This window comes from Schistocerca americana, chromosome 8, assembly GCF_021461395.2.
Source record: "Schistocerca americana isolate TAMUIC-IGC-003095 chromosome 8, iqSchAmer2.1, whole genome shotgun sequence".
Classification (NCBI taxonomy): Eukaryota; Metazoa; Arthropoda; class Insecta; order Orthoptera; family Acrididae; genus Schistocerca; species Schistocerca americana.
In genome coordinates this window covers 196,061,628-196,076,333 of record NC_060126.1, presented here as the reverse complement: position 1 = coordinate 196,076,333, position 14,706 = coordinate 196,061,628, and the positions used below count along the sequence as shown (strand labels likewise).

At 38.8% G+C, this 14,706-nt stretch overlaps 1 protein-coding gene across 1 annotated transcript in view; it reads right to left on the bottom strand.

The window, feature by feature from the left end:
- Window positions 1-14,706, bottom strand: part of LOC124545321 (vacuolar protein sorting-associated protein 53 homolog) — a 158,149-nt gene that overhangs the window by 53,118 nt on the left and 90,325 nt on the right. Inside the window, exon 9 of the mRNA XM_047124222.1 lies at window positions 3,723-3,965. Within this exon, the coding sequence (XP_046980178.1) occupies window positions 3,723-3,965 (243 nt within the window). The remainder of the gene's footprint in view (window positions 1-3,722; window positions 3,966-14,706) is intronic.

Below are 14,706 nucleotides of genomic sequence, written 5' to 3'. Positions count from 1 at the left end.
GGCTCGCTGTCCGACAAGCATGCTGAACTACATGGCTAGACACCTGTTTCAATATAACTTTCACTTGTTAAGCATGTATCGTCATCAATGTACTTCTCATGTACATTATCTGCACAGTTTGAGCGTATATGACACCACACATTCCACTGACTCATCTTGCAGAAATGATAATATCTCATCTGCCATTTCTTTCTCACTCTGCAAAATTGCTTGGGTTCCTTTCTGACAAAATGTCAACTTTGATAACTTCTGTTGCAGATATAATGAAATGTTTTCTTTGTCTATTGTTGCAATTGCTCTGCTTTGTATCAACGCAACTAGCTCTATTGTGAGTTACTTGTCGATTAAGCAGTTCAACTATGTTCTGTGGGCACCACTGAATACTGCCCTGTTGCCATTAGCAGCCAATAATGTGGTCGCATGGTAGACAATAGGTGGAGTGTTGCATGCCATAAAAGTCACTGGCCTTTTGCGACCTCACACTCAAGAGCTTCCTTGAAAGACTCAGTTGCAAAACCAGCTTACAATCTTTATGTGAAGAAACTAATAATGAAATTAAATCTGCATTAGGTAATTCACAGCTAACTCAATCTATAACACTATACTTTAATCTCATCCCCACACGGTTCAGAAGGTGCATTGAGTTACACATTCAGGAAAATGAGCACCTGTTTAAGCACTACACTTAAATGGATACACGGCCTTCGGAGCTTTCAATTATGTGCAGCACATTGTATCCACTCCTAAAACTCTGAATATTTTTAGCTCTATAACTACAACTGACGGAAATTTGATTTAAATTGTTTGTACACAGTTGGTTTAAACACTGCGTGTTTCAAAATTAATATCAGGTTTTTTAAGACTTCCTGGCATTTATTACATTCAACTTACAATTATAAATAACACATCAAATTAAAGAACAACTCAATCAATGCTGTTTGTATACCTGTGCACACGTGCATGCACTGTTTCCTGTGTCTTCTGTTAGAAAGTGCTAGTTGCAATGATGGCGACCAGGGAACAGAACGCTTCTTGTATTTTGAAGTTTGCTGAATCTATTGTTACAGTGCAACATGCATTCTGTTTAAGTTCCACTGTAATCCTCCAAATGATAACTGCACCCACAGACGGTATCATCAGTTTGAAGAAACCAGCTGTCTTTGCAGAGGGAAGAGTATGGGCCAACAAAAAATGACTGAAGAATGTGTTGCATGATTGAGGGAGTCTTTTATGCAACCCCCCCCCCCCCCCCCCCCAAAAAAAAAATCAATTTGGATGGTTAGACATAAATTAGAAATTTCTGTGACATCTGCATGGACACTTTTAAGGAAATGCTTACAACTGCGTCCTTATCATTTGCAGTCATTACAAATTCTAAAGTCTACAGACTATGGCTTACATCCCATGTCTGCAAGCGAAATGTTGCTGTATAACAAAGATTTTCTGGATCGTGTCATCTTCAGTGATGAATTGACATTTCACTTAAGCGGAAATGTGAACACACAAATGTTTGCATGTTGGGATCTGCAAATCCCCATGAGATGGTATTGTTGCAACAAGACCCCCCTAAATTGAATGTTTTTTGTTCCGTATCCCAGCAGAAAGTTCATGGTCCTTTCTTTTTCAGTGAAGCTCTTTCCTCAATTGGAAGAAGCTGAACCACAGAACTTTATCTGACAGCAAGATTGCGTGCTGTCTCACTGGCATAACTCAGTATGCGATTGGGTAAAAGACGGTGCACCCAATCATTGGATTGGCTGGATGACAGAGCTTGCTTCACATGGCCTACACTTTCACCTGATCTGATGCCATGCGATTTTAACCTTTGGTAGTTCATAAATTATCATGTGTATGTGCCTCCTATACCAGCTGATCTAACTGATCTAAGATATAGGCCTGAAGCAGTTGTTGCAAGAACTACTCAAGACATATTGATCAATTTTTTGGAAGAACATGCGCATTGACTCAATGTGCTGCAGGAAACTCAGTGCACTAGCATAAAAATCTTGTAATCACAAAAGGCACTGATTTTATCCTCATAGGTTGTAAGCTTTTCCCTTTTGTGTGAATTCTGTATTTATTATCAAATGGAATTTTAAGTTAACAGATATTGAGTCAGTCATAACGTTTCAATGAAATGAAGATTTTTATATGTTTAATTACTAATCACATGAAAATATGTGATAAATTAAAATTAATACAAAAACCTGTATACACAACACCTGTAAGAAAAACTGTGAGAATTGCTCTTTCATTTGATATATTATTTATAACTGTATGATACAAAAAAATAATATTTAATTTTTTTTAAAATTATAGTTTATTGCTGTAACTCGCTGTAAAATAATTAAATCATAACTGTAGAAAGGATACTGTTTGTAATGTTTAACCATCCCAAAAGAATATGCCTTTCTCTTACTGTTCTGCATGTTACAGGGAAAAACATCTTACATGAAACACCCTGCATGTAGTATTTGCATTTGACTTCTGATTAACACTGACTCTTGTTTTAACTTTCAATTATTCTAGAGACTGAGGAAAAAGCCTTTGCGTATTTTCACATACCTCAATAGAAGACATGGGCTTTCATACTTCAGGTAGTTGCAGAACCTAGTCATCTAACAAGAGGAATTCACAAACTGGCCCTACAAGATTTTCTTCATACCTACAAATTTGAAGATCATCATCTGGACATCAACCTCGTGATTGTGAAGTTGCAAGTCACATTCTTGCAATAAGTAATTTTTTGTTAATGCCTTATTGTTCAATGAAAAAATATATCTATCAATAATACCATCCAATTTCTAGAAACAAAAAAAGTTTTACATTGATGTTTTCACATTTTTGTATTAATTTTAATTTATCACGTATTTTCATGTGATTAGTAATTAAACATATAAAAATCTTCATTTCATTAAAAAGTTATGACTGACTCAATATCTGTTAACTCAAAATTCCATTTGATAATAAATACAGAATTCACACAAAAGGAAAAAGTTTACAACCTATGAGGATAAAACCAGTGCCTTTTGTGATTACAAGATTTTTATGCTAGTGCACTGAGTTTCCTGCAGCTCTGTTACAACATTCAATATGTTTTGTTTTGCACTTAACAGTGCTCAGACAACTTCATGTCTTCAGGTCCTACATATAAAGAAAATCGAAGAAAGCCGACCACTGAGGACCCCTTGTTAGTAGGTTTACTTTTAACATGAGAGCTTGAAGATCTGACACAGTTGCAACTCTTTGGGTGAACTCTGAATATGTCCGTGTATAGTCCCTCATACTTACTACGTAACTGCTTCACCAATGTGTGCTCTCTACTCAAATGTTGCATAGCATGTAGTGGGCACATGAAATTTATATTACATAGATGTATCCCTGTAACTGCTCCCTTGTGAACTGAATAAAATATAGGGGAAAGGGGGCAGAATAAACATTATTTGTTTCACATGAAGATATTATTTATATCTGAGAAAAGCAAATTTTAAAATATGAATCACATAAAAGGATAATTAGATAACCGTTTTCAGGTTTTTAGTGCAATAGCATCTCTGTCATAAAAAATGATGTGATGTGACAACAAAAGAAAATGAAAAATAACTAAGTTATATTACAGCCCAGTAAAAATTTTATAATGAGCTAGTATATATGATATGAACAATTCAGCCAATGCAGACAAACTCATAACAAGTTACACACACAGAGTTATAAATACATACTTTGGAAGGTTGTTCTGTAACAGCTTTACTGCATATTCTCGTAGATACTTCTGAAAAGTGGCTGTGAGTCCTAGCATGGCCTCTCCAGTACTGAGTTGTGTGCACTGTACCATGCACTTTTTGTAGAAGACAAACAAATCAGCACACGATGACATCACAGCATTTCCAGTGCCATCATTTATCCCATCAGACTGTTGCTCCTTTGTTTCTTGAATGAACCTCTCAATAAGTTCAGCCAAATTCCTGTGATATCAAGTTGGACAAACCATTATATATCACCTTATTTAATGTATTCAATAAATTAAATTTTAGAAATAATTCAAAAGCCAAGATCGCTTAAATACTACTACAATGATTTTATATCAGCTGGTCTGCCTCGTGTATCATTATATCGAAATGGTTTATAAATGTTAACCTACATTCAGATCTGATGGTGGCACCTTTAGTATGTTGAAACCGGTTATCCAGTAAACAGTATTTAAGGGATCTTGGCTTTTGAATTATTTCTAAAACAGTGTGATTGCCCCACTATGCACTGTGTGTTCACTGCAAAATTAAATTTTTATGCTAAATGAAATGTCCTCTCAGTCATAAATTATCAAACCTATTGCTTTTTAGAAGCTGCACACATATATAAGATTGCTCTTGAATGTAGAATCAAACAATAGTGTGAATAGAATGAACAGTCTATTCTGTGACAAATATTACGTAATAATACTAATGCTAGAATAAGCAATAAGTGAGGCTAATGATTTGCTGAACAGAAAATCAGGTAAATGTACAGCATAAAAATGAGATAATAGGATTATTTGGAAAGCTAAACAACACATTGCTGAATTAGTAAAGGCAAAATACTGGATGAGTCAAAAATGATTTTACAACTTTTGAATGATATAGAAATTTATTGAGATAATTTACAGAATCGGTAGAGGTGTCACTTTGTACAACTTCAAGTTTCACATAAAAATGTCAAGTGTAATTTTGGTTCAATGTGACTACCAATCCTGATATGGCAAATATCTCACCAGAAATCAATTTCCTCCCACACTTGTTGCAGCAAATTATGTGGAACTTGTGCAACAACAGCATAGATATGATTTTTGAAGCCAGCTAAACTGTTTGTTAAGGGAGGAATATACACAAGGTCTTTAACGAAATCACAGAGAAATAAATCCAGTGCTGTCAAGTTTGAGGAGCGAGGTGGCCACGTGACTGGTCCTTCATGGCCAATCCACCAATCTGGTGTAAACAACTACGCAATACTCGCCAGTCTTTTACAGAATGCCTGTCTTGCAGGACGCAAGTCACATTGGTTTTTTTGGACTGTGGACAAAGCACTCCCTAACCTGTTTGACATAATTATCAACACATGGCTGACGTCGTGATTTATCATTTTGCAGTGAACAACAAACCATCTAAACAAAGGTCTTGTACCAAGAGTGAACTGTAGGCCTGCTTAGAGGTTGCTTAGCGTATTCAATGCATAATGTATGCTCACAAGTTGTTGCAGAATTCATTAAAGTAGCCATGTGCTCCTGGTGGGTATGTATGTTTTGGTTTTAGGGCGCAAAACTGCTATGGTCATTAGCGCCCGTACTCTCCTGGTGGGGGAATGGGGTATCGTCACATAAAGTAATGGGGGATCATTGTCAAATTGTTTTGAATAATGAGTAAATGATATTCAATGAAGAACATCTAGGCCATTTTGTGATTACAAAAATCTAAGAGATTGTCAGAGAGGTTAAAAAGGGGACTGTAAGAAGAAAGGAATGATTTTTCTGTGAAAAATTGTCAGGAAAAATTTGAAAAGCCGTATTTCATATACAAATTACAGCCATAACTGCACATTTTGTATGAGCCCATTAGATCAAAATGACAGGGATTAGGCTGAGTACGGAAACATATACACAATAACTTTTTTGAGCTCTATATGCAAACAGAAAGCAATAAGATAACTCAGTATGAAGTATCTTCCGCAACGTATTGTACAGTGGCTTAGGAGCAAGAGGTTGTTCCACATCTTCAAAGACAGGTCTAAGCACATGATAGAGAAACCTAAACTGAATATTTTGAGATAAGGAACTAACAGCTGGAAATGAATGTTTCAGCTGATAGAATATCTTGAATGAGTGAAGCATGTCAGGTACGTGTATTTAAACATATCATGTTTCACAGTTAACATCTGTCTGACACACCAATGTTCATGATACCTTGAAAAACAGTACATAGTCATCTGCGAAATGTGCACTGTTTGCTGTTATGACAAGTTGTCAAAGATGGTGCATTGTAATCTGTAGCTGCCTATAGAAATCGCATACGTATATCCACACCATATGCTTAAGCCAATATAACAAACAACTAGTGAACTTCTTATCACGGAGTTCTGTAAAAGAGAGGACGCAAAAATAAACAGAATTTCTTCAAAAAAGCATGTACCTTTCCTTTCAAATACAACTTTAACCTTCTGCAAAGTACTCTCCATAAGCTCTAACCCACTTGTCCAAACATTCATTCTTCTTTGATACTTGCTAACACCATTGCGACATGTGTTTCACATTGTCCACATCGGCAAAATGCATTCCTTTCAAGTTCACATCCCAGGGAACAGAAAGAAGTATAAGTGAGTTATAACAGGCAAATAGGGGAGGTGTGTCAAATCTTCATTGAGGCCAAAAACTGGCATACACTGAGAAGCGCATGTGTGGGAACACTGTGATGATGCAGGAACCACTTGCCGGAATTCCGCACAGCCAAATATTTTCACACCAAACTTCTGTGCAGCCTTCTCATAACCTCCAAATATAATTGTTGGTTTGCTTTCTGCTTTTGAGGCATGAATTCTAAATGTATGGTCCACATGGAGTCAGAACATGGATCAGCAACATCTTCATATTTGATTTTACTTAATAAAAATTTTTGGGTGAAGTGAGCTAGGTAACTTTCATAGACACGACTGTTATCTACTTTCTGGATCACATCTGTAGCACCTTTACAAATTATCTGTGATAGTTTTGTTGAAAAAATTAGATTTTCTTTGAATGGGTCATGACAGACTTTAAACTACTGGTGTTTTGCTGCATGAAATAATACTCATTGGCAAAGTGGTGGGTTCTTAGATTTACCTCTGGAGGAGGCCGAATGGGTACTATTACAGATACAATATATTAGATCACTTTATTATAACTTGAACAAGATGAAATAGTTAATTTCAAAATAATCCATGGCTACAGGAATGTTATGTATATTTTCAATTATTTATAAAATTATTTAGTTGGATAAATAAAAAATCTACTCACCAAGCAGCGGCAGAACACACACATATAAGCCTGTTGTGACTGGCAAGCTTTTGGAGCCAGTGGCGCATTCTGCAGGCAGAAGGGTTGAGGGGGAAGGAAGTAGGGTGAAAGAAAACGACTGGAGAGGTCTAGGAAAAGCAGTAGATTTTTCAGGAAAGTCATCCAGAACCACGGGTCAGGGGAGACATACCGTACGGGATGAGAGGATTACATCGGACGAGATATGAAAACCTGAGAGCTTAAAGGTGGAAGACAGGGTAATGTGCACGACAGAGATGAAAACTAAAACATCTTGCATGAGTTAATAAGAGTGAAAAGCTGTGTGCATTGTACATAACATAGGTGGGAGGGGTGGTGAAAAATATACAGAAAAGACAATGATAGATATAGAAAACTAAAACCGAGAGAAGCAAAGAGTAGTTACAGTGAAGAAAAGCTGAGACAGAATAAATTAACGTAAATTTAGGCCAGGTGGGTGGCAAGAACCAAGGACATGTTGTAGTGCTAGTTTGCGTCTGCAGAGATCTGAGACACTGATGTCACGAATGTCATGTTGTAGAGCATGCTCTGCAACAGGATATTGCAAGTTGCCAGTATATACCCTCTGCCTACGCCCATTTATCCTAATTGATAATTTGGTGGTAGTCATACCAATGTAGAAGGCTGAACAGTGTTTACATAATAGCTGGTATATGATGTGTCGTTTCGCAGGTGGCTCTCCCATTGATAGTATATATTTTACCAGTTACAGGGCTATTATAGGTGATGGTAGGAGGGTGCATAGGGCAAGTCTTGCAGTGGGGGCCAACCACAGGGGTAGGGAGATGTTTGCAGAAGGAGCACAATGTCTGAAAAAAATATTGTGGAGACTGGGTGGGCGGCAGAAAGCTATTCTAGATGTGGTGGGCAAAATTTCAGACGGAATGGGTCTCATTTCAGGCATGATTTTAGTAAGTCATGACCCTGTCAAAGCAGCTGATAACACATTCCAGACCAGGATAATACTGACTCATTAATGGTGTGCTCTGAAGCTGTTTCATGGAGGGATCAGCAGTACCAGGATTGGATGTGATGGCCAGGGAAATCTGCTTTTTAACAAGACTGGTGGCATAATTACATGCAGTGAAAGCTGAGGTGAGAATGGTGGTGTATTGCTGTAAAGAGTCTGCATCCAGACAAATAAGTTTGCCTAGGATGCCAAAGCTGTATGAAAGGTAAAGTTTGACATGGAAAGGATGGCAACTGTCAAAACGTAAGTACTGTTATTTGTTGGTAGGTTTAATGTGGACAGAAGTGTGTAGCTGCCCTTCAGTGAGGATGAGGTCAACATCAAGGAAAATGGCATGGGATTCAGAATAGGGCCATGAGAAATTTAATTGGGAGAAGGTATTCAAGATTCCAGAAATTTTAGCAGGTCAGCCTCAACATGAGTCTATATGGTAAAGATGTCATCAATGTATCTAAACCAAACCAGGGGCTGAAGACTTATGGATCCCAGGAAAGCTCCCTCCAAGTGACTCATGAAAAGGTTGGCATAGGAAGGAGCCATGATGGTTCCCATAGCCATACCCTTCATCTGTTTGTGTGTCTGCCCCTCAAAGGTGGAGTAGTTGTTGGTACGTATAAAGTTGATTAAGATGAGTAGGAAGGATGTCATAGGCTTGGAATCAGGTAGGTGCTGACTGAGGAAATGTTCACCACCGCACAGACCATGTACGTGCACGATGTTGGTATAGAGGGAGGTGGCATCAGTGGTGACATGGAAGGTGTGTAGAGGGAGTGGATCGGTCATGGATTTCAGATTATCTAGGAAGTGGTTGGTATCTTTAATGTAGGAGGGGAGTCTTTGTACTATAGGTTACAGGTGTCGATATACTAAGGCAGATATACATTCAGTGGGTGCTTTGAAGCCAGTAACTATAGGAAGGCCAGAATGATTTGGTTTGTGGATCTTGGGAAGAAGGTAAAAGGTGGGGGTGTGTGGTTTGGGTGGGGTGAGAAGTTCTATGGATTGAGGTGTTAGTCCTTGTCAGGGGCCTGAGGTTTTAAGGAGGGGCTGCAAGTCAGTTTGAATCACAAGGATGGGATCTTGATGGCAGACGCTGTACATAGAGGCGTCAGACAATTGGCATGGACCTTCATTAACATACTCCTTTCAGTCAAGTACAATAATAGTAGATCCTTTGTCTGCTGGGAGAATAATGATGGAGTCATCAGCTTTTAGGGAACATAGAGCCTGGAGTTCTGCTGGGGACTGGTTAGGGTCATGTTGTAGGGACCTGAGGAAGAGTTGTGAAGCAATGCTGGATGTGAGGAATTCTTGGAAGACTTGTAAAGAATGAGTTTGAGGTAGCAGTGGAGGACTAAGTTGGGCTTTCAGGTTTGCTGTTGGAAAGGTTTTGGGGTTGGGTTGCAAACTGATATTTCCAATGAATATTATGCATGAAGGAAAGGAGGTCCTTCACCAAAGCAGCACGATCAAATGCAGGTTTAGGGCTGAAAGTGAGGCCCTTAGATAATTCAGGAGGGGAGAGTGCTTTCAATGAGAGGTTAAGGACACTGTACTGTTGTGATTGGTTCTTGGGATCCAACCCAAAGAACTTTCCAACAGCAAACCTAACACTGAACCCTGCCTTGAATAGCTCAGCCCACGATCGCAACTTGGCCCACCACCGTTACCTCAATATCATTCCTTACAAGCCTTCCAAGAATTCCCCACAACATGATACTAGCTTGTCCTCTGCCGAACTTCAGGCTCTATGATCCCTAAAAGGTGATGACTCCATCATTATCTTCCCAGCAGACAAAGGATCTACCACTGTAGTACTTGCCTCAGAAGGACTAACACCTCAATCCATAGGACTTCTCACCTCACCCAAACACGCATCCTCATTTTTTACCTTCTTCCTAAGATCCACAAACCCAATCATCCTGGCCGTCCTTGAAGACTCAGTATTATCCTGGTCTGAAATGTGTTAATCAGCTGCTTTGACAGGGTCATGACTTCCTAAAATCATGCCTGAAATGAGACCCATTCTGTCTGAAATTTTACCCACCACATCTAGAATAGCTTTCTGCCACCCACCCAATCTCCACAATATTTTTTTCAGACTTTGTGCTCCTTCTGCAAACATCTCCCTACCCCTGTGATTGTCCCCACTGCAAGACTTGCCCTATGCACCCTCCTACCATCACCTATAACAGCCGTGTAACTGGTAAAACATATACTATCAATGGGAGAGCCACCTGCAAAACGACACATCATATACCAGCTATTATGTAAACACTGTTCAGCCTTCTACATTGGTATGACTACCACCAAATTATCAATTAGGATGAATGGGCGTAAGCAGAGGGTATATACTGGCAACTTGCAATATCCTGTTGCAGAGCATGCTCTACAACATGACATTCGTGACCTCAGCGCCTGTTTCACCACACGTGCCATCTGGATTCGACCCCCAGACATCAGTGTCTCAGATCTCTGCAGACGCAAACTAACACTACAACATGTTCTTGGTTCTTGCCACCCACCTGGCCTAAATTTACGTTAATTTATTCCGTCTCAGCTTTTCTTCACTGTAACTACTCTTTGCTTCTCTCGGTTTTAGTTTTCTATATCTATCATTGTCTTTCCTGTATATTTTTCACCACCCCTCCCACCTATGTTATGTACAATGCACACAGCTTTTCACTCTTATTAACTCATGCAAGATGTTTTAGTTTTCATCTCTGTCGTGCACATTACCCTGTCTTCCACCTTTAAGCTCTCAGGTTTTCATATCTCGTCCGATGTAGTCCTCTCATCCCGTACGGTACGTCTCCCCTGACCTGTGGTTCTGGATGACTTTCCTGAAAAATCTACCGCTTTTCCTAGACCTCTCCAGTCTTTTACTTTCACCCTACTTCCTTCCCCCTCAACCCTTCTGCCTGCAGAATGCGCCACTAGCTCCAAAAGCTTGCGAGTCACAACGGGCTTATATGTGTGTGTTCTGCCGCTGCTTGGTGAGGAGATTTTTTAACTATCCAACTAAATGACTATAAACTTTGCTGCATAGTTCCAATACTACTCTCACATTGCTGGCTGTAATAAGATGATGCTGTCGTCTGCAGTGATGACTGCAGAGTGGGTTGAGTGCCACTCCACTACATCTACATGATTACTCTGCAGTTCACACTTAAGTGCCTGGCAGAAGGTTCATTGAACCATTTTCATACTTCTTCTTTACCATTTCACTCTTGAATGGCGAGTGGGAAAAAGGAACACCTAAATCTTTCTGTTCAAGCTCTGATTTCTCTTATTTTATTTATGATGATCATTTCTCCCTACATAGGTGGGTGTCAACAAAATAATTTCGCATTTGGAAGAGAAAGTTGATAATTTAAATTTCGTAAATAGATCTCGCTGCAAAGAAAACCACCTTTGTTTCAGTGACTGCCACCCCAACTCGAGTATCATATCAGTGACACACTTACCCCTATTGCACGATAACACAAAATGAGCTGCCCTTCTTTGCAGTTTTTCGATGTCCTTTGCACACTCTGGTGTAAATAAGCATTCTGCAGCAGTGACATGTCTAATCTCAAAGCACTCAGCTTAAGATCCCCTACTATCTGTAAAATTTTGTCACTGAAGGTTTGGGGCACCCTGCAGGTGAGGAAGAAGATGGCACACAATGTGGCATCATGGAACAAAAGACTCTTAAATTGTGTGACTAAATGAAACTACAAAGTTTCTCATCTGCTCCAGAACTGATGCAATCACTTTACAATGTCCTCTGCAACAAATCTGCAGCAATTCAAGGAATGTAGTGACCCTACTTTACTTCTAGAGAATGAATGTAGTAATGTTTGTTATCAATTACTTTTCTGTGCAACATCAATGATGGTCAGTAGGAAGCATAGGATACAAGCTAACAAAAATTTAATATTTCCAATAACTATGCTGAAAATGATACTCTCAGGAAAGTTCTTGATTTTGCCAATGATAAATCATTGCTCTTTCTCACAGAAACAACACATGAGATGCAGTTGTACTGCAATCTCTCATGCATAGCAGTATTGTTTGGCTGGAAGGTAGGCAGTGGCACTTCTAATGGAATCATTATCGAAGGGACAGTAATGCCTAATCTTCCTTCCTGTTTTTGGTAGGTAGTGGCTGATGCCAATAAAGCATTAAAATATTGGCCAATTTGAAAAGGAAAGGAAAGGTAGAGTTAATGTCACACTGAGATCAAAATCATTAATAATAAAATATTACTTCAGGTGGATGAAGAAGGAAAATGAAAGTGGCCTTGTTAAAGGAACTGTATTATCATCCGTATCAAGTGGTTTTACAGGAATCAAAGAACACTTATTTAAAATGATCCTGCAGGTATCTAATTAGCATCTTGGATGGACAGTAACTGACTGATGTGGAAGTAATTTCAGGTTTACCGCAGAGAAGTGTGCTGAGACTTTTTGCAACTGATGCTGTTATCTACACAGGGACATCACGAAGTAAATTAGACATGTCGTCCCAAGCTAAGATCATTCTGCACCAAGAGTGCCACTGTCAGAAGGAAGTACATGCTTTGCGTTTCCTACAGAATACAGTTTTGCTGTCAAACGGATAACACGTGCATCACAAGTGCAATTGATATGGTGTGGCTCCTGGAAATGTACTCCAAAATGAAGTTCATGGGACAGTGTGATTCTTGGAGGCATAAAATCTAAGTTGTACATAGATTCATTATGAAATTCTGGTGGTATATGGACCAAACAATGTAATGTCTAACCATTGATCAAGACTGCAAAAGTGTGTGCAATGGTGTCAGGAAATCCAAATCTTGTAATCATGCAAATTCCAATTTTTCAGCAAGCTGAAAGAACATTTGTGGGGAAAGAGATTTTCCAACAATGAGGAAATGGCTTTGTGTCCAAGAAGCAGATTTTTCTTGCCAACATATTGAATGACTGGTAGAAAGCTCCAACCATTGTTTACAGAGAGGTGGTGATTATGCTTAAAACTACTGTCATGTACCTGTGTCACTTTGATGTGTAGTATAGAATTAAATAAAAGTTACTTGGCCTGTTATAAGAGTGGATAACTTACTTTTTGAAGTCCCCTCATATAATAGAGCACATAAATGTAAAATTGTGTGCTTCCCAAATTAAAAAGGCTGTGTATCCTATGACTACAATAACACTGAGCCACAAATGGAATCAGTCAGCTCATACTCTGGGGTTACGAAATGAGATGATCATATACACTTGACAATAGGATAAGCAGGCGACAGACTTCAGTTCATTGGTAGGGCACTGGGGAAAACTGAATCAGTCTATGAAGGAGACTCCTTACAAAATACTATTAAGGATGCATACTAGACTTCAAGAATGAAAATTATGTGAGGAATCTAGGAATATATTACTACCTAGTATGTATCACTGCCATAGGAACTGTGAATTAATTATTGGATCAAAATGGTTCAAATGGCTCTGAGCACTATGGGACTTAACTTCTCAGGTCATCAGTCGCCTAGAACTTAGAACTACTTAAATCTAACTAACCTAAGGACATCACACACATCCATGCCCGAGGCAGGATTCGAACCTGCGACCGTAGCGGTCGCGCGGTTCCAGACTGGAGTGCCTAGAACCGCTCGGCCACTCCAGCCGGCATACATTATTAAACTAATTACTGTGTTCACAGAGACAATTATGCAGTTATCCTTCCCATGTTCCACACATAAATGGAATGGCAATAAATCCTGATACATGGTACAACTGGGTGTACCTTTCATTTCACAGTGATTTGTAAAGTATGAATGCAGATGAACTCCCCTCTGAATTATGGTAATGATTGAAGTTATTTGCATATGTTAATGTTTTAACTTAATTATCTGGACTTTACAAATGTGAGGACATGAGAGACAAAGAATAATACAGAGTCAAAAAAATGTATATTGTCCACAATAAATAGAAGATAGGTACGTAATGGTATGAAGTAGCTTCCATTACTATGGAGTGACTTATGAAGTGTGTAAGGAGGTGTAAATATTGATCAGTCAAAGGTTCCTGGTGTGGAGTATTGCTCAAATCTTGCAGTTTCAGGAATTGTTCAACAAATGTATAAATACTTCAATGACTTAGCAACATAAGTTACCTGAGTTTATGGCATGGAGACCCATGGGAGGACAGAAGTTGATCAGTTCTAGTATGAGCTAGCAAATGGCACCTCAGTGCCCTAAAGTATAAGTTCATGATTGTGTGCTTGTTAGCTCAAGTTGTCTTCACAAATAATTAAAACTAGAGTAAACATGTAGTTTCATTCATAGCATATTGTAACAGGTAGTAAAATACAAGTCAAACAGGAAGCCATCCAAACACCAAATGTACACAGAATATTAACCCAAATTTTCTGCACCAACTTTGTGAAGATGGACTTAATTTGCATGTGACCATGGATGTCCCTTCTCCACAATATTAACAAAACACCACAGTGATGCTTCAACAATCAATCCTGTAACTGTGCGCAAAAACTGTATGGTGAAATGACTCTGCAGAAAGGAATAAGCACAGGAAATCATACAAACTTTCAATGGTGGTTCAATGGATCAAAGGAGTGAGATCCCCTAACCTATTGTTGAACAACGCTAGTGCTTTTATCAAGCTGTTCATATTGTGTGACAACGTTCATTCCCACAGAA